Genomic DNA, 25147 nt, shown 5'->3' with positions numbered 1-25147 from the left:
ATTCTATGATCCAAAGCTCCTCCTGTCTGCTTGTAAGAATATTGTAACTTAAATCCCTCTTCTGGTCAATGGTCTTGATTGATGAGGGAGCTTTTGACTCAGACCTAGAGGCCTTTTCTTGAAAACTTGAAATCATAACATATTCTCAATAGTAAGCCACAGTGAAGCCATAACCAGCTTCACTCTGGATATTTTATTCTTCGTATTTTGTAATACAATATGTCCATACAGCTTCATTTCTCCCAAGCACTGCCATAGACTATAAGAAGGTAAAGAGACACGAGGAGACTATTTAGTGCTGTATTAAACACTAAATGAAGCACCTGGATTTCTCTATAAGAAGCTCCACAGGCTGGCTGAGGCCTCCAAGTAAAGCTAAGTTATGTGAGTGCATGACAGCAAAGAGGCTGTTCTGGCTCCTCTGGCTAGTGTCATTCATTACCTAGGTAAAAGAATGTCTGGCAAATAAGTGACTGTATCAGTGCCTTGTTTGCCTGGTTCAGTCCTAGAGCGAGTCTACCTCCAGACATGAATAAACATAACCACGTCTTCTGCTGTCTTACTTTGTCCTTCATAAATAGCAAATGATTAGAAGATCAAAATGCATGTTTTGATAGAAAGTAGAGAATTCTCAGGTGTCCAACTCTGAGGCACTGAACTTCATGATGAATTTTGATTTTTTAATTTCACATATATTCTAGGAAAGCCCTTGAGTACTCCAAATGCATATAGGCACTGTCTTGAGAACCCACAACAAAAGAGAAAAAATAAAATAAAGTAAAACTTGTAGGAATACATCATCACAGACCTTCAGTATCTCCCTTGAGGAATGTCAGTGGTCACTAAGCAAGTGCTTGAAGTCAGTCACAATCCGAAGTCAGTCACAATCCAAAGTCATTTAAAGAAACAGCTGCTAGGTAAATTGGATTATTAGGGCAACATTTATCCCTAATACAGGACTTTTTGTCCTAGACAGGTTTCTAGGATAGCATAAGCACTTTAAGTTACATCACAGGTATGGTGAACAAAAAAATTATTGTCAGAGCAATGCAATTCAAATGAAGATGATTTTTTTTTTCCTATTAAAACATCATTTCCTTTTAGTTATAAAATACATGGGTTTTTTTAGCATCAAATCCAGTGGTCTAAATGATAAAGAAAGTAGATTCTCTGTTTGCTTTCTGGGCAGACCATGGATCCCAGGGGAAAAGATAAAACTATTAAGGCAACTGAGTCTTGAAGGAAGGCTTTCATTTTCACATGCATACTAGAACCCTTTAAGAAGACAATCTGGTGAATCATAAGAAACTTTTAGACATATAAATATAGTATAAGATGATACTATTCTTTTTTTTCTGTATTTAAGTGTAAGTTTCAATGTAAGTTTTCAGTATGTGAGTGATTTTGTTCTTGCTAATTTTATAGGTGAAGGGAGAGAGGGAGGAAGATTGTAAAATTAACTCAGGAAAAAAAGTAAATCCATAAAGGAACAAGAACTTCACCTTTCAGCTGTGGAAATGCATTCCCAATGCATAGTTTCTTTTTCTGCCTGTTTTAAACAGTCTTCTGTGAAGTGACCTGGATGAAGTAAACATTAGCCTTGAGTATATGCTCTGCATCTCTTGGTGGAATGAAGCTGCTAAGTGAAGAAGGAAGGATTCTGCTAAACTGCTGAAATACCACTGGAGTTTCCTTGCTACGTGGAAATTAAGAAACCTACAGACTGCTTAAAAAAATAAATAAAAATTGGACAAATGCTCAAGGTAAACACTCAGTGTTTAAGTTGAAGACATCTTGAATATTGGTCACTCACTGTAGTGCTCAGGAAGAAGTCCAGCAAGGTCATTGTCCCTTTTTCTAACTCTTAGGCTGGGAATAATATATCCTTCGATATCAAGAAAAGCTAAAGGCACTAGTATAAGAGGCACAAAGATTTCACTGTAAGCAAGAAGAAGAAGAATATCCCTTGAAAAAAGTAATTTAATTGGGTAGGCAGCTAAGATTGTGGGGTATGGCTTGCCTTTTCTTAGTGCTTTATGGAAACCCAGTAAGAGCAGCCAATGGGGAAAGTACAGTCTGTTATGGACAGCCCTTATAAATTGTAGTGGGTGCTTTGTTTTACAGCTTAGAAGGTAACATCAACCTTCCAGATTGTTAGGCTAGTGAAATCTGTCTTAGATATGGAGTTCCCCCTGCCCACAAAGCAGTACAGCAACTAGGTCTTTTCAGAGCTGCACTTGATCACTTGGAGCACGGGCTGGGCAGAGCCACTTTCCTAGATGTATGGTGAAATTTGGTGTAAAAAGGAGGCAAGCATCCTTCCCTTCATGAAATGATCAAGTAAGGCGAGCTGTGATAAATTCATGCAGCAACATGAGGTGCTAGACTGAGACACATTAGGGCTGCAAAAGCGTTTGAGATAGCTATCTATCTATCTGAGCTATTTGGCATGATGCCTCCAGTTCCAGAAATATCATTTCCTATCAGCTAAAGGCTCATGTGTCACTGCTGTTCCAGCTGATGAATGCACAAACCACCAGTTGGATGATTTGGAATTAGCTGTGGGTAGTGCGTGGGAAGAATAAGAGGAGTAGGACAGATAAGAACTGCACAGCAATAAGAAATAATTTCTGCCTCCTCTTTTAGCTTCACTACTCATTGCTGTCTCTATGAAGACAGTTCTGGCTTTTTTGATTCTTCCTGCTGTGATTTTTAGCATTTTTATTGGTATGTACAATACGCCAACATGCAGGTGAGAATCAGTGGAGGAGAAAATTAGCATCTGAAAGAGAAGAAAAGTTATCAAAGTGCCTGAGGTGTTTTGTAATCTACAACCGTACTTCTTGATTAGAAAGTTACATTAAAATTGTGTGGTGTGTGGTGTACTCCAGTTCCACATTACTGCTGGAAATGGACACAGCATAAACTAGCTGCAAGTTTTCATACACTTATTCTTGGAAGAATCACTGTAAAGGAAGAAGTTGTCAATACGCTAGGCATCAGGCCGGGAGAACTGAAAAGACTAAATTAAGCAGACCAATATTTTTATAAATTTTTCACTATCTTGAAAATGCTGCTCTCAATGATGGAAAACATTGTCCATCAACTTTTAATTGAAGAGCGAGAATAAGAGGTTTGACTTTAGATCTTCCTAGGAAAGCTGGTTAGCTAAACAAATCCTTCACAATCTTTTCTGTAACTTCAAACAGGAAGGAGTCTAATGTGAAGACACTTGATTTGTGGTTTTACGTCCATATCCAAATTCATTCATTCTACTAGTAATTCCATTTTGTCTTTCTCTATTCCTTCCCTTCCTTGAAAGGCTAAAAAAAAGTACTAAATAACAAAAAGAAGTAATTGAATAAATGTAAGTCTTGAAAATGAAATTATCTTAGAAGAAAATGTTCCAAAATGCTAACAGGTGGTTCTTGCATTTCTTGGTGCACAGTGCACAGAACTGTTGACTTTTTTCAATTTGCAAAAGAATATCTGGAGGTTAATAAGGACATTCTTACTATTACAGAAGGATATGGCACATAGATATATGCAGACCACATTATCTAGGTGTCTAGAATAACAGCATTTTGAATGATGCAGAGCCTAGAAAGCTTATCTTCCCTGATCTCTGGTTTTTCAGTGGCTGCCAAAGACAGAGCAGTGAAGCAGAGAGAGTAAACCAAGCAACTAGGAATAAGCAGAGGAATGCATTCTGGAACCTGCCAGCCTGTAGCTGCTCACCTTCCATATATATCAATTTTTTGCACATGACCCTAGAATAGAATGTATTACACTGTAGACTATGTCCTCTGCTGCCAGTAAAAGAGCAGAAGCCTGCAGTGTCTGCACATTCTTTCTTCGTTAGGACCACGGCAAATAGAACTATATACTTCCAACTTCTGTTTATGAAAGCACCCACAAAACAGAGGCAGTATGAATAGACTTAGCAGAATCAGTCTTCCAAGGAAGGATCTGATGGGATTGCATGCTTTTAGCAAGAACAGATAGCCATGAGCAGAAGTGTAAGAAAAGTATATGCTCATCATTTAAAATGAGAACATTCCACTTCCACACTTACTCCCAGGACATTCACTCAAGTATGCAACTATTAAATAAACCTCGCATTAGCTTTTCAAGACCTAATGGTGGAAAGTATCTTCTGGTGTCTCATCTGTTTCAATACTTTCACCAAAATCAACTGATTGTGCAGAGGGTTTGCAGGATCAGGTCCCTAAAGGATACGATTCAATCCTTTTATTTAGTTTTGAAATATTTCTAGTATTCTTTCAAAATATGGCTGAAGGTGGTTGTTAGAGTAGACTAATTCATAAATAGAGACCAGAATATTCAACTTCAATTCTATGACCTTCTTGCACTGATGAAAATATAACCCACATTCTTAAATAAAATGCATACTTCCAAGTGCAGGATGCAGAGGTTTACAGGGTAATAGATTTTACACAGTAACTTGCTACTGAGAGTTAGCAAAATCTTAAACATGTATTTTTAAATTAGAAGGTTATCATGGATTTAGAAGACATCAGATGGGGCAGATTTTGCTAATAAACCCAACCCAAGTATTTATTCTCTGCGCTTCTAATTCGAATTTTTTTGGTCCTTAGAAAGGACTACCCCACTTAAATAAATTTCTGTCTGGTATTTTAGACAAGGGAAAAACAGAAGGATGTATTTTGAATAACTACAATTAACTTTAGCGTAATCATTTTTCAATTCAACCTCACTGGAAGCACAGAGCAACAGCAATAACAGACACTGATGTTTCAAAGAACACAACAGAATTTCTGTTCTTTTAGAATTACCACTGCATTAGTTTTTGCTTGTTTGCAGGATTTTCCTTCTGATGAGAGAAAGAACTGCTCTTTGATCACATCTGCTACTCGTTTTTTATCAAATACTGTGTGAAAGAGACACACATTTTTCTGAGAAGATACAAAAATTATCAGGTCCTTCAGAAGTGGAAAAAAATTAAGAATGTTGGGTTTAGGTATGTTTTAACTCTAGTCATTTGTAACCATTTGTCATACAAATGGTAGTAACAAGCCATTGCTATTTAGTTTTGAATCTGCTTTGTTTGCTTAATAACAATCATTAAGACTGTCTGTAAAAGATGTAATCTAGTTTAACACTGTAAAACTAGTTTTTGAAAAATGGGTAGTTTAAGAATTTAATGCTTGAAAGCTTAGAAAATACAAAACAGCTTTTTAGGTTAGTTGGTAGTTAAGGAAAAAGTGAAAACGACATTTTCCTACATGTGGTTAGTATTCCATGATTATTCCAAGTGAATTCTCATAATGCCCTTTTTAAGTGAAATGAAAAGTGTTCAGTCTTCAGCTCAGACCCAGAGAACAACTGCTGTGAGTAAGGACTGTAATATTTAATTTTATGGAAGGAACAAAAAATGTCCTTTGGCACACATGTTTTTCAATTTTGTAAAATAACTTTGAGAGAAAAAATAAGAATGCATGAGAGCACTTCTTAGCAAATTGTAATCTGAAGAAAGTCACATATTCCTAGTGCTATTATATAGTGATTTTTACTCATGGCCTATCAACTATGATCTGCTACAATGACACAAACAAGCAGGAATCTTGTCCTGCTTCAAGTACGTTAAAAATCAATGACCATCCTGTGTTTAACCAGTCATAAAAAAGACAGTTAAAAGCTTGAAAAATTTTAGAAGTTATGCCTACAGCTGCCTCAGTGATAGGCAAGTCTTTTATTTATATCAAAATAATAGCTTTCTCATAACTCTACCTTTTCACCTTAAGTTAAAACCAATACGTGTAGGTAAGTGGTTAATTCCATGAATCCCAGATCTTTGAAGAAAGTGACATCCATGTTTTGATCCCACCAGACACATTTCCTACTGTCATTTGGTGGTTTCTCTATAGCAAGGAGATCACCAATGAAACATTTCCCAAAATCTATGGGACATAGCTCAAGCAAGATTAAATACAAATGAATGGTTTCACCAGCTTTGGCTTATTTGCCAATGCCAGTGCATGTTGCTCTGAGCCTCAGGAATACGGCAGCATTCTGAAGAAGGTATGGGAATGAAAACCAAAAATTACATTTTTAACCTTTGCCTGAACTGTATATAACTTCTATGCCAAGGGAGAACAGTAGACATTCTAATATACAATAGTTATTCATAAACATCGCTTACACTACAAATTCAATTGAATTTTGTAAGGATCTTTTCTTTAAAATGAACAGCAGTAAGGAGAGAAATTCTTCCACGCTTTTCTTTTTCAGGCAATTACATCTTAAAATTCTTCATTGGGCTTTGTGATGGTGAAGGTTAATGTAGCTTTTATAATTTGAGATGAAACTGACAGTGTCCTTCACTTTTTCTCCACTTTCACCATCCCTCCGCAGTGTGAAAACATAGTAGTCTTCACCACTACAGGCAACATTTAAAGATAGAGGTATCCAACCCAGTAGACCAGGTTAAACAGCAGGAAGGATGTAGGAAAAAAGACCCTAGAGTAAGAGTCCAGTTCTAAGATGTCTATGTGAATCCGTCCTCTCCTCCATGAGCCTGATCTACACTCTTCGTAACAACAGAAAAAGCTCTGGCAGTCTTTCCCATCCAGACATTCATAGACACACGCATCTTCAAATTCTTGCCAATACATGGCATTGTTCAATGTGATGACTGTAGTTGGTGGTCTCATATCAAGTACAGAATAATTCTGAGGAGAGAAAAAGAAACCAGCAGTTTAATAATCTTCCATGGATAATGCAGATCAAAATTAAGAATCACAAGAAAAAAATCACAGGAGCTGAGAATAAGAGGTTGATACTGTAGGAATTCTAGATCGAGGGAGCATCTTTCCCTCAAAAGATGGCTTTTCAGCTGAAATTTCCATCGAGACATTAAGGAGTAGAAAGTTAAATAATTCTAGGTGTATTTCCTACTTGGGTAACTCAATCATTTTTTTTCACACTTAAGAGTTCATTTGCCTGTCAGAATGCTATTTTCAAGTTTCCTTAACCACTTGTAGCTACTACATTTAAGAGTGGATTCTGAAAAATAAGGAATGTCTCCCCTCATCATTTAATTAAAGAACAATCTCCACCTAGTGTAGTTCCATTTACTGCCTTTGAACTTTACCATAATTTATAAAAACAGATATGGTCAGTAACAGATAGTGATTATTTCAGTAGAGGATTTCAAAATGCCATCCCTAGGCATTCTCCCCTTAGTGCTTGTGGCACTAACCATCCTCAGAAATAGGACACTGATAGCACGCATCCTCACAGCATCACTCACTCCTACAGACTTTTCCTTCTTCAGTGTATACCCTATTTGCACTTTGTCAGCTTTTCTGTCACACCATTTCCTTTTCATGAAAGGTGCATTCTTACAACAGTCTCCTCTCTCATCAAGCCACCCGTTCCATCCTCACAAATGTCACCTCCTCTGCTGGCATCACTAGGAAAGGTCCCATCAGATTCACTGCCTGACAAAGCAGACTTCAGCCCTGCCAGTGCAGTTTTTTCCACCTCAGGGGACCTTCCTCTCCCTATGATTGCACTGAGCATTGCATGTGCCTGCAGAAGCATGCTGGGCATCCATTAACAAGCTAGTCATACCTCTGCTTCATGCCTGCTTGCATTCTGGAGGACGATCTGGGCCCTTGCTTCCACACTTACTATACAAAGTACTCAACATTTCCTGTTGAAGGTGTTGGGGTGTATCTGAAAACTTTCACTCTGGATGTAAAACAGATCAGAGATAGGACTGATGTGCCTTGGTGGAAATTTTCCTTTTTCCGTTGACTTCATTTTCTTTCTACAAGCCCTTCATTTGGCGCACAATAGTATTACCCATCTCATTAAAAATGCTGGTCCCTGAGCTAAGAATTTGTTGTGGCATCCTTCTGCTTAGATGTTGGCATCTCCAACGCAATTAACCACATCTGAACAACTGCCCTATGGTATCCAGCCAATTACTTCTAGGACTCAATTCATCTCATCATAAGTAAATGGCTAAAATCTCTCAGGTGCATTGTGCTGTGGACTGTAAACATATTGCTATTTAGAAGCAGCTTATTCCAAATCTATTTGTTGTGAATGACTTTATATCTGAGATTAGATGACAGAAATTACACCCTTATGGTCTTCTCTCTCATTTGTAAAGTTTCAGGTGGCTGGTTTCAGAGGTTTACAGTGTGCTGTACATGGAAAAAGGCTAAGATTTCTGTACAAGCAATCATTTTTTTACTAGCACTTTGGAGAGAGAAAAAGCTATGACTAAAGAGTACATGGAGTTCTGCTATACCACTGTGACACATACTGTTCATTTATTTCAGCCCTTTATGAAAGTTTTCTACCCAGGGACTGAAATTTTCTATGCTTGGCTACAATATTTATGTTAAAAATAGTAAGGTTAGGTTAGACCTCACCAGATGATTTTGGTAAGTGAAGATGATTTTGGTAAGTGAAGTGTCCTGTGTGACCTGCTGAGCTGGGGTTGGGAGGAAAGGGGTCCACAGACAGTGGGCACCATCCTAGTACCTAGCACTGAAATAAAATTATTTCAGACAAAATATAAGTGTGGAGGTTCCTCTAGGATTAAAACAAGGGATGGGATTACCTGAATATGGATTTACTAAGATTAATAAATTTCACCTTTTAGGTGGCATCACTACAAGGCTGGAAAAGAAAAGATGATATCTTGAGGGTCAGAGACACACATGCAGGTTGAGCTACAGCTTGAACACAGAAGTTGTTTATGTATAGGACAGGGCCCTGCTCAGTATCTGTCTTATACTGAAAAAAAAAGATAGAGGAAGAGGAAGAGGAAGAGGAAGAGGAAGAGGGAGAAGGATACAGAAAGAGAGCGGAGGGAAAAGGAGAAAGAAGAGGGTTTGGAGAGGGATAGGGAAAGGGAGAAGGAAAAGGGAGAAGGAAAAGGAAAAAGAGGGAGAGGGAGAGAAAGAGGGGGAAAGAAAGGGGAAAGGGAAGGGGAAGGATTTGCAAAGGCTGCAGATACCTTCCAAGGAGATCAAATTGACTAGATCTAAACAAAGACTAAGTGTTAAACCCTAGTGTCATTTTAATTGCGTATCTTTTTTTTTTTTAATTGGAAAAAGGGAAGTACCACTACCCAGTCAATGTGCCTTATTAACTTAATCTTTCAGATAAGTCTGTCCATGGAGTGACAGCAGTAGTGAGTGTACAAATGCAATACTTGCTGTAAAACCACTCATTGTCAATAAGCAGATTTTCAGTGCTATAGAGCTCTTTAAATACATCAGAAAACTCATGGTAAAAAAAACAACCAAAACTGAAAACAAAGTCTGTAACATTATTTGTTATGAAGCAAGTAGTTGTAAATGAAAAATTGCAGTATACTCCAACCAAGAAATGAAAAACCAATGTTTCTGTTCTGTCCCTGTTCTTATTTGGATCTGATAGCTGGGAATCAGGCCACCCAAGCAGCTAAATAAATGGCCATCTATATGCTTGTATATATATTAGTATATATTACAGTTTCACATTTCATGCAACTTGGAGACACAATTTTGTGCTCAGTTTCAATTTTATCACTTCTGTATGTATACATACAGTTATACAGAGGTTTCAGGAATAGAATTTATTTCATTTATAGATATAGTACAACTAACTGTGTTAAAGTTGTGTGCCTACATAATTTGAAAATCCACCTGAAAGCTTACTAAAGATTTTACAGATACGCATAACTGAATTATTTGTCATGAACCTTAGTTAAAACTCCATATAAGTTTGTGACAAAACTTATGCTTATTACATTTTTTATAAAACGTAGTGAGAAACTGTGGTATCGTATAAAGCAGACACACAGAATTTCTGGGGTAAGAAGAACAGACAATATTCTACACTTGACCCTTCCCCCTCCCAAATCATTTGATAAGTCCTTATCGAAAGAGGCAGCTATGTTCCTCTGCCACAGCCAAAACCAAACTGACCTTTTAACAAAAAAGCAAAGCAATTTACAGAAAAGTCAGGGTAAAGCACAACATAGCATTACAGCTTTCTCAGGAATTACTGCAAGTAAATGTCAACCATAAATTCATGCCTCCATTGCTTTCACTGAATAAAATAATTTACTTACCATCACATGGCCAAAACTGACATCAGGTAGCTTAAATAAACATAACAAAAGAATTATTCAGAAGGAAAAATTGCTTCATGTGCATCTAATGTTCAATAACATTCTTTAAACCAAACGTTTAGATGCATTTGTCCATAAAACAAATTTCAGGGTATTATCAGGGTATCAGATATTCAGGGTAATATCTATACACTTAAAAACTTCATGAAACTTCAGCAGAATGCACACTTAGTTTCCACCCATTTTAAATCCTTATTCTACTCATTAGATTTATTATTTAGCAAACAATAGCTAAGTATGTATTGATTCTTATGTTAATTTAAATCTTGTCAGTGTTGTATGCTTTCCCTCATCATTCACATGTCTAGGAATACATCCTGCTCACAAAGAGGCTCATGACTTTTTCATTCAGTCTTTCTATAATTTTAGTTTCATCATTAGCAAGTTCATTTTGATGGTCTCATACTTTTGGTAACAGTCTTTTACCTTTTGTGTGCAATGCATTTTTACATGAACCTGTTAGAGGTTTAATGTAGATTTCATTGACTAAATCAATGGTTTTCTAGGCTTTCTCTAATTCCACATTTATTTCAGCTTTCCTTCATTAGTTCTTCATTCAATTCCTTTGTACAGCTCTTCATTCAACCCCTTTTACTTCATGACCTATTCCCTGAAATTAGCCTTCTCTCTCTTCGATTTCCACCTTCACATTTTTCCTGATTCAAATGTCCTTATTTCCTCCATTACACAAAATGGCATCCAACGTCTCCCATTACTGATCTCAAACACATAATAGATTCCACTGCTCTTGAGTGGACAACTCGCTTCCCCTTCCCTATGTTTTCACTGAGACTTTTTTCTCCATTATCCTGTCCCCTCTCACTCTCGTAGTCAATTTTAAAGTACACCAGGCAATTCTTTCTGCATGATTGTTTTAACTGATTCTAAATAAACAGCATTTTGGGGGTGTCTGGGTGTTACTCCTGGAAGTGTCTTTTTGGCCCAAAATGCAGTTACTTATAAAATCTTCTTAAGTGGCCTCTGTTTCTACACTTGGGAATAAGCTCCTTTGTGTATAGGGCTAAAAATAAGTGCTGGTTCCCAGTGGAGATATTGAAATGCTGTTTGCAAAGTTCATAAATATTTCTAGACCTCTTAAGCCATGAAATAGCGGATGCATTTGAATATACATTGATCTGCATGTGTCTGTATAACAAGCGATGCAATCTCTTTCGGTGGGAGCCCTTTATGACTTCCGGATAAAAGACTTGTAGGCAGGGTTGCTGCCTCATGGTCAGCAGGTTGCTTCATTTAGGAACAGACCTCACTCAATTGGCATATAACTGATTCTGCTGTTACTGTGGGTAACTATTTTCTACCAGCTTTCAGGGCAGATCACACAACAAACTGAGAAGAGCTCGGAGCAGCAGAGTATCACGGGATCACAGGCTGTCATTGAATGGTTATCTGTTCTCTGAGCCATGCACATATTAGAAAAGAAATTTAATGCGACCATCTTACCGACTTTTTCTTCTTAGTACAGTTTGGTTTCCTGCAACTTGAGTAGTAGTTGAGGGCTGCATACTCCATCAGAGCAGCAAACACAAATAGAAAGCATACAGTAACAAACAAATCCATCGCAGTGACATAGGACACACGGGGTAATGACTTTCTTGCAATGGTGCTCAAAGTTGTCATGGTCAACACAGTGGTGATGCCTGCAGAGAGAAACCAGATTTAGTTGTATGCAACATCATTTTTCCATGTCGCAGACAAATCTTTGGAAACAAACAAAAATCCCCAGAAATCCAAACTGAATCCAAAGAATTCATTAATTTCATTTGGTAGTATGAAAAATAACATCAGTAGAGGCAGTAGTATTTTGTAAACAAAATTCTCCTCAGCTGTTTCTATTCATTTTTATAAAAGTGACATTCCCGTGCCTCTCAATGAGCTTTTCTTTATCTCTTCCTTTTTCTGACTCCGGTTAGGTTACAGGGAGGGGTGAGAGAAAAAGGAGACAATGAAGAAATTTTTGAAGAAAAACGTGAAGCAGAAAAGATACTAAATCCAGGGAAAAAGAAATTCCAAAAAAACAACCTAAAAACCAATGAGGGAAACATGGTCTTTTGCACAGCAGTACTGCTCTCGTGAAAAATCTTGTGCTCAAAATATTAAAAAGGAGGGAGGGCAGAGATAAGAAATTTTGCTGCAAGGTTCTGACCTGACTTTTGAAAATGTTTACACACTGCTGCTTCCTTGGGAGTCCTCCACTGCTATTTTCCTTCTGAGTAAGGGAATACAAACTCTCTTACAAACTTCGGGTGTAACCTTAATGGAAACAGCCTTTTTAATTCATAAAAAGCATCACATTTTATATTGACTTAGTCATAATAAATATAATCAGAATTACTTAGTGTGAAATATCCTGAAAAAATATAACCAGTCCTAGAATGAAATCTATAGGATGTTGGTTATTTGGCTGCTGGTACTTCATATCATTTCTCTTCATTCCTGAGAAATAGAAGTATTTTCATTCCCCCTTCGGACTGATACTTCATCATTTGTTATGAATGGCAAGCCTTCTGGTAGAAAAAAAAAAACAGAATTCCTCAATGGCTCAGGAAGAAAAATAAAGCTCTCACTCAAATATGTCTCAAGACAGATCCTGCTCTAAAACCAACATAACTGTAAGATAATCCTTCTATTTACAGTTAAAGTGATATTTTGCAACGATACAGAGTGTTTGAAATGACAGGGGATAACTGAAATTATGCCTTATAGTAAAATTACTTCCCACAAACAGCACTCTGGAGAGAAAAAAGTACCTGTGTATTACTTTTGACTACTTTATGTTTATGAAGGAATGCCCACCTCTGATTTGTAGTGTTTGATATAAACTACAGCGATTCACATGAATAACCCTCCCCATTAAAAATCTCAGAAAGTCCCTGAAAAAGGCAAAAGACAGATTATTGCCTGGGCCTCAATCTTCTTCTTCAATGATTAATAATTAATTGTAATTAATTGTAAACAAAACCCCAAACGAAGAAACAACAACAACAAAAAAAGTTGCTGCAAAAACCCACAACCAAGATGAAAGCAATGCTGACAGGAAGTAGGAAATGTGGACTTTGAATGTACTCTAAACTTTAAACACGTTTCCTGTTATCTGTACTACTTTCCAATATAAGCACATGTGGCTTTCATGATCAGGTATCCTCTCCAGACACCTCAACATCAGTTATGCCACTAGCTGATGCTTTGAAAAAGCTTCAGAGGCAAAGCCCCTGCTTAGACACTCATAGTAGTCACCTGAAAAGATGTCCAGGTGAAAAATGTGTTGACTCGCTAGCCTTGATTTGGCCTTTGCTAACTATAGGTCAATTTCAGTTAGTCATTCTGTATGACCCTGACTCAGGCCTTGGGAGTCACTAACTTCAGAAAAACTCTATCTAGACTATGACATAATCTACAATATGAAATTAAGTTCTTTAACACTTTCTAACACATATACATCCTTTTCAGAGCCGTGTGTACATTCACCTGCTCTCAGGTATTTCACTACCTCAAAAAAATTCCTCAAAACCTTTAGTTTTCTTCCAGCACAATATACAGTGTCTTTTTTATCTGGTCTCAAGGGAAAGCTTTTGTTTCCTGTTCATCCCATCATAGGCTCTCGTATTACTTTAGGACACTATTTTAATTAAAAGATTTACAAAGATCTACAATTTTTTACTGAATGCTACATTGACATTTAGTACTTTTCTGGAGGTATAACTTTGTATTATTTATGACAAGAAGTATTGTGCAGGTATCTGTAATGATGACCAGCTCCCAAAGTGACTATGGACAGAAAGGCAGAGAAGTGAAATAAAAATTACCATTAGTCTCTGTGCTTAAGTATAGAAGACATCAATGAGTCCTACTCCTGTGCCTTAAGCCTGAATATGAATGCCTGCCTGAATCATGCTTGAGAATGTGAATGTGTTTTAAACAAAACCAGCCCAGTAAGTCATGTTTTAAATGCCTCACTGATACAGAATCTAGGAGGTTTGAGTGGCTCTGACTAATTTTGGCTGATTGAAACAAAGTAGGTTCTATTAAATTTATAGAAACAACAATGGTATAAGATTTATTTTGGTTTTAAGATATTAATAGTGTCCATCCTCAGTGTCTTTGACAGCAAAACATATTTGCTACAAGAATATAAAACCTTGGGGAAAGAAAAGTTTAGCATTATCACAACCATTGTAGTTTCTGGACTATAAATCACATTTTGAATTATGGCAAGGGCATGAGATAAGATAGGTGAACACATTGTCAGAAACATCCAAGAAGCAAAGAGCAAAGAGAAAGAAGGTGCACCAGTTGGTAGATTTTTATTCCTATACATTTACCAGTTGGAATATAGATATGCATTTATGAATAAAATGCAGCACCCATTATTTCCAAAAAGAATATCTACATTCCATAACTGTAGCTCATTTTTTCTCTGATGCTAAAAGAATTCAGTTTGTTCAGTGGTTTCAAATGCAATAAACCTTGCCAGATGAAATTGTTAAGTCTCTCACCTTGGGGAGGCCTGTATAGCAAAGTGAGCTTTGTGTCTGTTACTGAAGTTTGCAGTGATCATGAACTGTCTCTTTCAACAGAATTTTAATATCAGCCAAGCACGGCTTTGAAGTAACCTGGCTTCAAAATTTTCAGGTAGACAAGTGTAAGTGGGAGCTTCCAAGTTTGTGTATAAACAGCATTTTGTGACATTTATGTTCTCTGAACAACTTCCATGCCAAAGATGCTATTTGATAAGTAAAAAAGGACTGTCTGGGAGGGAGATCAGTTTATGCAAGCATACATAATGCATGAAAACACTTTAACCTTTAAATCACTGGCCTAAACAGTTACTTAAAATTTGTTTGAAAGCTGCTTACTGGACAACCGTATGCAAAATGAGGTAGCAGGAGCTTCAGTGTTAGAAACTGTTTGGTCACTGAGGCTCATTTTTATTTATTTTCCTAAGGGCATATTTGTGAGACACTGGAGGAAAGGTCTACTGCTTTTATCCATGACCATTTGTTTATAAACCTAATTTCTCCACCAGCTCTGGCACCTGTGTAGAGCACTTGCTTGGTTTTCTAGTAAATGAGCTTAAGATGGAACGGTCATGAAGCAATGTTCATCTTTTATTAAGTATGATCGGTATCTTATTTTACATCAACACATTGCTGGCTTTGATATCCACTTTTTATTTAAACTGCATTTTGAAGTTGCTCTGTAGTAACTGCCTAGTCCTATTACGTATTATACCCATTTTGAAAAAGTAGGGGGAAACTGGGATGAAAGCTTCAGTTTAACTTAATTCCCTTCATTTTCAAGGAAAACAACCTATTATTATTTTCCATATCATGACTTTTCTTCAGATACTTGCCGGCTGCTCTTGACTATGAACATTGGGAGAATATACTTTTGATTACTAGAGACAAGCAGAAACAGCAGCAAGCCATTTTTTTTTTCTCTTTGAATGGAGGGCAGAATAAGCTGCAATTATAAAACACAGCTCTCATCCAATACTCAAATTCTATTTCCAGTTTCCCACTGACTCTTCAGGTGGCCTGGAATGAGTCACATTGCCACTCTGGGCCGCAGCTCCTCAAAGTGCATGTTAAAAAGGGACTATGATGGCAAGATTTTAAAGAACACTTTGATAACTCTGGACAGAGTTGCTGAAAGGATACTTATGGTCCCATTTTTTCCTTCACAGCCAAATACCCTGATTGTTGGGGGTTCTTTCCAGCACAGAAATAGCTTATTACTTAGTGTTATTCAGAAAAGGGTGAAACCTGTCCTTTGTGTAACTGTGAGTAGCTGCCAACAGCTTCAGAAATTACTCATTAATTTCAGAGAGTGAAATATTTCCCTGATGCTAGCCCTTTATATTAATGCAGCTACACTCAGAGCATTTCAACTAATTAGCAGAACAATTTCAGTGGTTTGCCCTTGGCTGTATTACAATTTCACCATGTGCCACTATCCAAATGCGGATGTGTGCTATTGCTGAGGCAGATTTGTAAGTTGCATTATACAAGCAGACCTACAGTAAACTGGGAACATCTGGTAACTGCTCCCACTTTGGGAGCAACAGGACTCTGGGCACAAAAAGAGGTGACCCATGTGCATATTATTTATTAAAAAATTATGTTTTAGCCCAGTAATTTAATTCTTCATCAAAGTCTTAGAAGGTAGTCACGATAGCCATTCAATATAACCTTGGAACATTTAATTTTAATGTTCATATTTCAGACTCATGACCTCTGCATATGAATACATTTTTTGCCTGAAGTTCCTGCTGGCTGATGGGGTGGGGCAGGGAGAGTCATACTGCAATGACCAGTGATCTAGCCTATTTCTGTGTCTAATTAATTGGAAAACAGAGCCGTGTGGTGTGGGGAACCAGCCCCAGGGACAGGGTATGAGCACTGCTTACAGAAAATCAGTAATGCAAACTGTTAGATACCTTTTCTCCCTTTTCTGTTATGCATTAAGAACCCAAATGGATGCTGTGTGACTCTCTGTACAAACACAGGGCTTCAGACTCTTATTTAAAAAGATGGAACATGGTCAGTCTTTCCTTATCTCCACTGGCTCACTGAATTTAAGAAGAAAGGAGTTCATCAAGAAGTATGCTAAAGGCCTATTGCTCAATTTTCTGGTCAGGGAGGCAAGTCTACACAGCTGGGAACAGGCAGTTGTACAGCCGCTCTGTCCTCACCTTCATATAGTCTTTGAGCTGTCCTGGAGGTAGAGGGGCGTCACAGAATAACTCTGTTTTAGGGTCTGCCATGTTGCTGGGGCCACAGTGTAAAGGCACTTTGGCACTCAGATGAAGAGAGTGAGGACTGAATATTCCTTTATTGGAAAATAACCTTAGAAAACTGGATCCACATGATGTTACATGACTTAAAATGGTCAGAAGTGCTACGCTTGTTAATTTTACAAACTTCTGGAGAAAATCCAGCAGGATTGCTGACCTCACACAAAATGGGTTTTAAGAAAGAATTATCTGTAAAGGGTGAACCATTGTTGGCTGCTTGCAGTTGTCTTGTTACAGGTTCTCTGAGACTTTTCTTTCTACTGATAGTGTTCCACAGCTCCAGGTCACTGAGCTACCGTTGGTTTGGAAGGATGCCCTTTGTCACTCACTAAGAATTAAAGCTGATAGAACCTTCCATTAGGAAGATGCCTAAGGAATGATAGTAGGAATGGCTGGCATTGCTTCATTGCTTAAATAAAGCTGTGGCTAGTGAGGAAGTTACACTTAGAGGATATTTTTGGTAACATACTTCTTCTATCATTCAGCTGACAGTTAGTAAACTATTGAAGCATTAGGAGTTGCAGGAGGAAGAATGTTTGTAACCAGGGCCTTAGTGCACCCTGAATAGATGATTGCATGATTTTTGCATGAGTGAAAAACTTAGAAAAAGGGATGAGACTTCCAGACAAGTTCAAGAAACTTAGCCACTAAAATCTCAATCAGAGTGAATGGAGTTTAGAGGGGTTTTTAGCACTTAACTTTTCTTTTCCCCTTCAGGGCCTTCAGGAGCTTTATGGTAGAAACCACAGCACCCTCAGAAAGGGTGGTTGCTAAGATTTATTAGTGCAGGAGAGGGACAGACAGAAATTGGACAAGTAATTTTGTACAACTATATAAAGGCTGTGTTGTCAAACAAGATGCCTTCTTCCTCCTGAGATCAAGTAGAGCACCTCTACATGGTGTTTGAAAGGCATTTAAGAGAAATGGATTCAGATATAAGTAACTACCATTTCTAGAAAATGCTTAGTTACTTGGATGAAAAAGGATGAGGAATACTGATGACTCTTGATCAGCTGTATAGGGGAGCGGGAAATAGAGGTGTTTTGTACATATGGCCTCTCCTATACTGTAGTTGAATGAAGGCTTGTTGGCACACAGCAGCACTTGAGAACATTGTGCTTGCTGCAGGCTGCCTCTGAAGAGGTATAGCCTGTTCACAGCCCTTGTCCTCCAGTCATTCCTTGCAGCAGTATCACCCTTTCAAACCTGGAGACACATTTGCTCCTACAAATGCTTCCTGTCTGATTTCAGTCCAAAAAGTTAGGCAGGTCAGTTTTTAATAATACGTTATTTAGAACTGAAATGATTTAGAAAGTCTAGCTGGTTAACTGGAGATGGTAACAAACTCCCGCAGGAATGAGGAAAGAACAGCTGGGAATGGTAACCTCTACACTTGAAAACAGACATATAAACCTTGACATAGTTTCCCCTTTTTCTTAGACTGGTAGCTTTCTGATTTAATTATTATTGGCAGCCCTGGCAACCACAATCTCGACTAAAATGTTAGTTTTCCTTTGGTTCTGCTGTATGTCTATTATATAGCTCTATGCCCTTGATGCTGTCAAAACCTACAGGTTTTCCTATAGGCATAAGAATAAATGGTCAACATTTTTAAATGCATCCTAAAGTATAATGCCAAAATGCACTCATTTGTCCTGACATATATCAGCTGCTGGAAAACCTATACCAGCATAAATCTCCACAGTCTATGAAAAATATCTATACACCTAGCATGAAGCTTAACTTCAAGAACACAAGCTGTAACACTTTGCTTGAGTTAATATTATTATATGCCACAGTTTTATATATATAAGACATAATGCCCTGTGGGGAAGAGTTTCAGAAGGGAAGGAAACCAGCAGTGCATTAATTTATTCTTCAAAAATGTCACTAAAACATCATAGTGAGAACAAGAAGACAGACATTAATTCTAGAATATTATGCTAGTGTCATTCCAAAAGGTCATAATAGTTCATTTTTAATTACCCTATTAAAGGCAAAAAAACAGAGGCTTCAGTGGTAAGTAGCTCTGGGTTTGCAAGATGTGTTAGCAATAATCCAAAGGATATAGCCAGTGGTGTCTTTGAAAGGAAGCTGATATTTTCAAATGACAGTGTAGGAACTGCACAAAAAGAGCAGGAAAGGGAATTATTAACAACTTACCTAATGCTGTTCTTGCTGGTGTGGCATCTTTTTTAATCCAAAAGGATACCCAGGAAAGAACAACTGTTAATATACAGGGAATGTATGTTTGAATAGTGAAGTATCCCATTCTTCTACTTAAGTCGAAGTATATAGTCATGACTACATAATCACCTGCAATAATAGCACAGAAAATAAATATTCATTTTGATGAGATACAGAAAGTTGTTCACTAACCTGCTAATTTTTTAAGCTTCATAAAAACACCAAATATGAAATATTTCTTAATGTTTTAAGAAATTTGTGCAGTAATGATCACGTGAAATATAGAATTTGAATAAACTTTTCCATTCTAATTTCATTTAGTTTTAGGTGTCTGTGGAAACATTGATCTATTTGGACAGGCAGAGTCTCTCACTAATCATTCTTGATGAGTAAAGTTTTGAAAGGCATCTTGAATTTCAAGACTCGATATTTCTGGATGGCTCCATAGTCACAGACATGGCCACATCATTTACCACATTCTGTATCCAAACTGCACAAAATCCCTCCTTCTGTAAGCTGTCTTCCCTGCCCTCATTTCAGGTTTGAGTGATTTCTGTTATCTTCTTTTGATATATGAATCAGGCAGTAGGGGTGTTTATGGCAAGTGTAGCATGCACATGAGTATGCCTCTGTATGTATCTTGTAAAAATGTACACATTCATCTAACAGAGGCATGATGGAAGCACCCACAGGCTTTTCAACCTCTTCCAAAAATATCTATCTCAAATCAATATACCTAATGCATAGGAAAATTTCCCTTTGACTCATTGTTCTAAGTTTCTTTCTCCACATCCCACTCTCAGATTTTTATTTACCTTTGAATTTGTATTTTATGGTAGTTCACTCAGTTTACAGTGGCCTTCAGAGATTCTCTGGATGGAAGAAGTTATTCTTACTGAATTAATTTCTTTTCTATGTAATATTTAGCTATAGTCAAAGTATCTACTGTATTAAATGCATTTGTTCATATGCTCTCTGTTACTAGAAGATTAAGCTTTAATTAGTCTCAACTAATGAACTTAGTATGCCTCTACTTGGGTGAGTTGTATGTACATTCCTTGGGAGATTAATCTTTCTGTGCTAATAATTTCTTCAGTCTCATGATGGTTTGCTGTAGTAGGACAGACTTACCTACATATTGCACATGACTTCTGCAAATATATTCTATAAAGTCAAGGCTTGTAACAAGAAGCAATATAATTTATTAGGTCAAGTCTGATATAATCAAACAAAACTCCATAAAAGTTCTCAGACATATAAATTCCTTTTCATATCTGAAATGGAAGTAACATACTTCAAGCAAAGTACAGAAATTGCTCTCAGTTCAGTTTCATTATTGTTAATCACTGTGACTGTCTGAGAGAAACGGATAGTTAACATCTATGAAGCTGAGGGAGCTGTTAGTAAGGAGAGAGGTGATAAGGTCAGTAGCCTCTACTGAGTAGAGAGAGAGGGACAGACTATTATCCCCTGTGGAGTCACAAGGGTTAGCAAAAGAGATACTATGAAGAAAATCATATAATGTGAAATAAACTAGCCATCTCACTGATTTCTTGATTTTATGATTTTTACTATTTTTAGTATTTTATTTTTTTTTTACAGTAGAATAATAAACTTCATATCCAGACTCACTTTCTGAAGGTTTTGGATACCAAAAGTGACAACTGCTTTGAAATGGAGGAATGCTGCCAAAAAGAGACTCTTGATTTGTAATTATGAGTTCTTTCAAGCATGCAGTTTCACCAGCATTAAGGCACTAGTGCCTACAGATGACATACATACATGGTGAAAGCTAAATAGTGTTATTTCTGTGAGGATGCTTAAGGCTATTTTACCTAAATATAATAACATCCTTAACCTTTTGAATGCTGTTTTAGTTATTTTCCTCCTTTATTTCATGGTTAAACTGGATGCCTTCATCCTTGAGGACATGCACAACTACTACGCTTGCTCCTCTATTTTCCTCCATCTTCCTTCCTTCCTTCCTTCCTTCCGTCCGTCTGTTCGTCCATCTCTCCCCTGCCATTTATAGCATCAAAACTTTTCATCTCTGCAGAACATCATTCCATCAAGTTAATAAAGGAACTGTGACTTGGTCAAATTTTACAAGGAGCTGAAAATTCCCAAAGTATCCAACAAAGACCCATAGATGTCTTACAAGCACCCAATGAATATGAATTCCTAGGACAGTAAGTAACTGGCTACATCAATTTAGCCACTAACCTATTTTATTGTCTGAGATCCATACAAAAATTCTCACAGTGAAGAAGGCAGATCCAGTCATACAGGCAGCAGCTGTGCATACAGACTTACGTACTGTACCCTCTGTGCTGTACTCTAACTTATGGAAACACACTGACGGATAATACAGAAAGAAGTTGGGAGAACAATTTGGTTCAGTGGAACTACTGATGCAAAGTGGAAGAGGAGAATTTGCTGGTTCTCCTACAGTACTCTAACCATGCTTAGAGAGGATACAACTCAGAGACAACGAATGTTTATGACAATGCTTAGTGAGAGGGGGAAATTACCACTGATGAAATGCAGAGCCCCAGATGGAAGCACCAGTGTTGTGACTGCTCTCAGAGGCAAGCATGCTTCTGTACAACATGTGCTGAATGCACTTTTTAATAGCTATAGTAAATTACAATTTTTAACTGTATTACCACTTCAGTTCTATCCTCAGCCTAGTCAACTTCTGGTTAGATTCCTGAATTGTCTCTTTGCATACAGAACAGCCTACATGTATGTGCTGTGGTTATTTTCCTCACTGTACTATTCCAAACTGCATTATTATTATTATTACTATCATCATTATAATTGTTGTCTAAAATGCTCCTTTCAGAAATAATTATTCTCTATGTATCTAAAAGCACTTGTCTGCAGCTTAAAGGAAAGTAGGCATGGTACATACATTTCTGACTTTCTGTATAAACACAAAATAAATTTGTACAAAGAAGATCTCCTCTCATCTAAAAGACCTGACCTACAATTTATTTATTCTATATATGTCCTGCAGGCATGAGCAACCAAAGGAAAGGAAAAGCTTTCAAGAACTCTGAACAGTGCTTCCTTCCTCTGTTGCCAGACTTCAGAGCTCCATCTGCCATCACTGTCACTGCTAGAAGAGGAGCTGGGACTGATTGTGTGACAAAGCCCCACAGTGCAGAAAGATGAGAAAACCTCCCTCCACACTGCATATCACCAAATCGGTGTCCTGGGTTTAAAAGTAATCACACGGTGATCACCCAGCAAGGGACCACTGGAATAACTAACACCACTTTGAAACCCAGAAAGGAGATCTATTTTTTAACAGCTTAAATAATTTCCCTGGAAGGCAAAATAATGCAACTGAACCATCAGGCCATCAGTTCACTGAAATAAATTAAAATTACTCTGAGGCAAAATAATGCATGACAAGTCTTCTATAATGCGAAAAAAAGATATAACTTGAAGTATCAAATCTGGAGTAATTGGAAGAGTGTAGCAATGCTTCCTATGAAACCATGATGACTGCTGTCTATAACCCATAGGACTTATATTAGTTTAAGTTTCTAGTTTGAAAGTAGGGCACTATGTAGAACAATAACAATTTTTAAAGGAATAACTGCTGTGGATTCTAATGAACAACGATAAACTGTAGCCTATTTATTTCCTTTGTCTTTGAAGTGTAAGGGTATGGTTGACTGAATTGCCAGAATTTCACCTAAATTGCACCAAGAACAGTCCCCTTAAAGGTAAAATGTTTGAGCAGGATGTGACAGGTTATTTTATTTTAAGAAAATCTTTAAAAAATATAAAATTATATACTGTAATTTATTTACTCAAACCATAGTATACTATCTTATCATGCATTTTCATTTATACTCCCATTATACTCTGTGCTTAGCAAGTGCTGTAATCCCAATTATTTTAGGAAAAAGTTAAACAAAGAATAACTTTACAAATAGTAAAATCATTCTTTGCAGTATAAAACTAGAATATAATGCACAGAGCTTTCAGCATCTGGATTAAGTTTACATGCTAATTGTCCATCAGTAGAACTGCAGAATAATGAGAAGTGGCAGAGTTCATCCATGTTGTTATGAGAGTTTTATTAGAGAAAAAGTCCTAGTCATTTAAACAAGATCTCACACAGTGTGCAATGATCAGCGAGACCACAGAGTACACTGAGGTATCTATCTTCCTTATTATCTTAATCAATCCAATTAATTTAATAGTAAGCAAACAAAGTTTATAATCTTCAGTGCTTTTTTTTTTTTTAATTTTATTTTTATTTGGAAGCCAAGATAAGACCCTATTTAATCCTGCCATTTACTCTTCATTTTTCCCCAACCTGTTTTTTTATATTTTCTTCCCAAAGCTAATATTTTTATTTCCTGCACTAGGTTTCTCTGCTTTTTTAGGAAGCTGAAATGTTTCTGCCAGTTTGACCATAGTCTAGCACTTATCCAGGACAGTGTCCTTGCATCATATATACCTTCATTTTCAATTCTACTCTCTGCTATCATGGTGGAACTGTAATACTTAAAAGCAATCATCTCAAGCATGAGACCACTCCTGATGTTGAATATATTGGTCAGACAGCTGACAAATAAAACCACTGAAATAAAAAAAATTCATCAAACTTGGTATCCATAGAAATTTTTGCAAAATGTTCACCAGAGAGTGTTTTGGTTTTTTTTTTGGAAGTGACGCATGCTATCATGGCAGTGCTGGTGTCAACTGAGGATATGCAAGTTTAAGGTTCAAGAGGCAGTTTCAGGTAACAGATTTAGCACTATCTAGAAAGCATATCTCAGCTCAGAGTCAGGCAGAAACAGAGACTGTGGTGCAAACCCCAACCTTCCTAATTCAGAGTAGAAATTTTCTTCAAAATCAAACAGAAGAGTCATGTAAACTAGGCCTTTTCACATCCCAGGCCATCATCCCAATCCCTCAGGGACATGTCCAGTGGAAGTTCAAGCTATGTTCTTACTAGCATTACTCAAAATAAAACAGATGGATCAGGATTTCTTAACATACACTATTACTAATGCTTCAGCAGCTGGTCTGTCTACAGAGCTGGTATCATCCCATCCTAACATGACTTTCCTAGGTACTTGGTCTCCAGTATGTCCACATACAGAGAAGGTTTGAACTTTGGAAGAGCCAAAATCTAAGCAAAATGGTAGAAGAAATAGCTGAATGCCCTCATAGGTGGTTAGGACTACAAAAGGAGGTATTATTCATAGAACTATAGAATGGTTGGGTTGCAAAGGACCTTAAAGATAATCATGTTCCAGTCCCCTTGCCATGGGCAGTTACACCTTCCACTAGACCACATTGCTCAAAGCTCCATCCAAATATAAGGGTGAGGTTCTCTTGAAGGAAAATGTAGAAGGAAAGAGAGTAATGAAAGTATCATTAAAAATGCCTTAATCTTCTTCAGCATCTTTATAAGGAATGAAGAAAAGCTGAGGATTCACTGCAGGCTTATTCTGACTTCTCCAAAATATGTCAATCAGTATGCTTCAATAGTTTTCATTACCAGGATCAATTTTTGCTCCATAGTGTTCTAGCACAAATGGTTACAAGCCAAAAAGATCAAAATGATCAAGGTCATGATGGACTTGTCTGAGACTTGTCTGAGAATTAAGTGTTCTTGGAGTGGTAACAGTCACTCATTAGATACATGATTTCTGCATAAGATGCATGTTTAATCAAACAAGAAATGCATACAGGTCTTCAGAGGTCTAATTTCTATATATATCACCATAGCAGCTATGAAATGCCCAGTCACAAGCAAGGGTTTTATGTAACAGATATTGAACAGAGAATAAAAAAGCTTTCTGCGTCTCTGTCTTTGAGTTCATAATTGCCTTTGCCATTATCAGGATGTGCATCTGTGTGTGTCTGTGTGTGCATGTACAAGTACAGTGAGCCCAGATTTGGCTTTCAGCACTTACACTTGAAAAGCAAATTTT

The 25147-nt window shown here is 37.2% G+C and overlaps 1 protein-coding gene across 1 annotated transcript in view; it reads right to left on the bottom strand.

Annotated features, from left to right (window-relative positions):
• Positions 1–6434: 6434 nt before the first annotated feature.
• Positions 6435–25147, bottom strand: part of LOC104401492 (gamma-aminobutyric acid receptor subunit gamma-3) — a gene marked incomplete at its 5' end in the record, with an annotated part of 44973 nt that continues 26260 nt past the window's right edge. The window contains 4 exons of the mRNA XM_010022713.1: positions 6435–6713; positions 10121–10150; positions 11642–11838; positions 19158–19310. Of these exons, the coding sequence (XP_010021015.1) occupies positions 6435–6713; positions 10121–10150; positions 11642–11838; positions 19158–19310 (659 nt within the window). The remainder of the gene's footprint in view (positions 6714–10120; positions 10151–11641; positions 11839–19157; positions 19311–25147) is intronic.

This window comes from Nestor notabilis, unplaced genomic scaffold (assembly GCF_000696875.1).
Source record: "Nestor notabilis isolate BGI_N333 unplaced genomic scaffold, ASM69687v1 scaffold11219, whole genome shotgun sequence".
Lineage (NCBI taxonomy): Eukaryota > Metazoa > Chordata > Aves > Psittaciformes > Psittacidae > Nestor > Nestor notabilis.
This window is presented reverse-complemented; position numbering and strand designations above follow the sequence as displayed.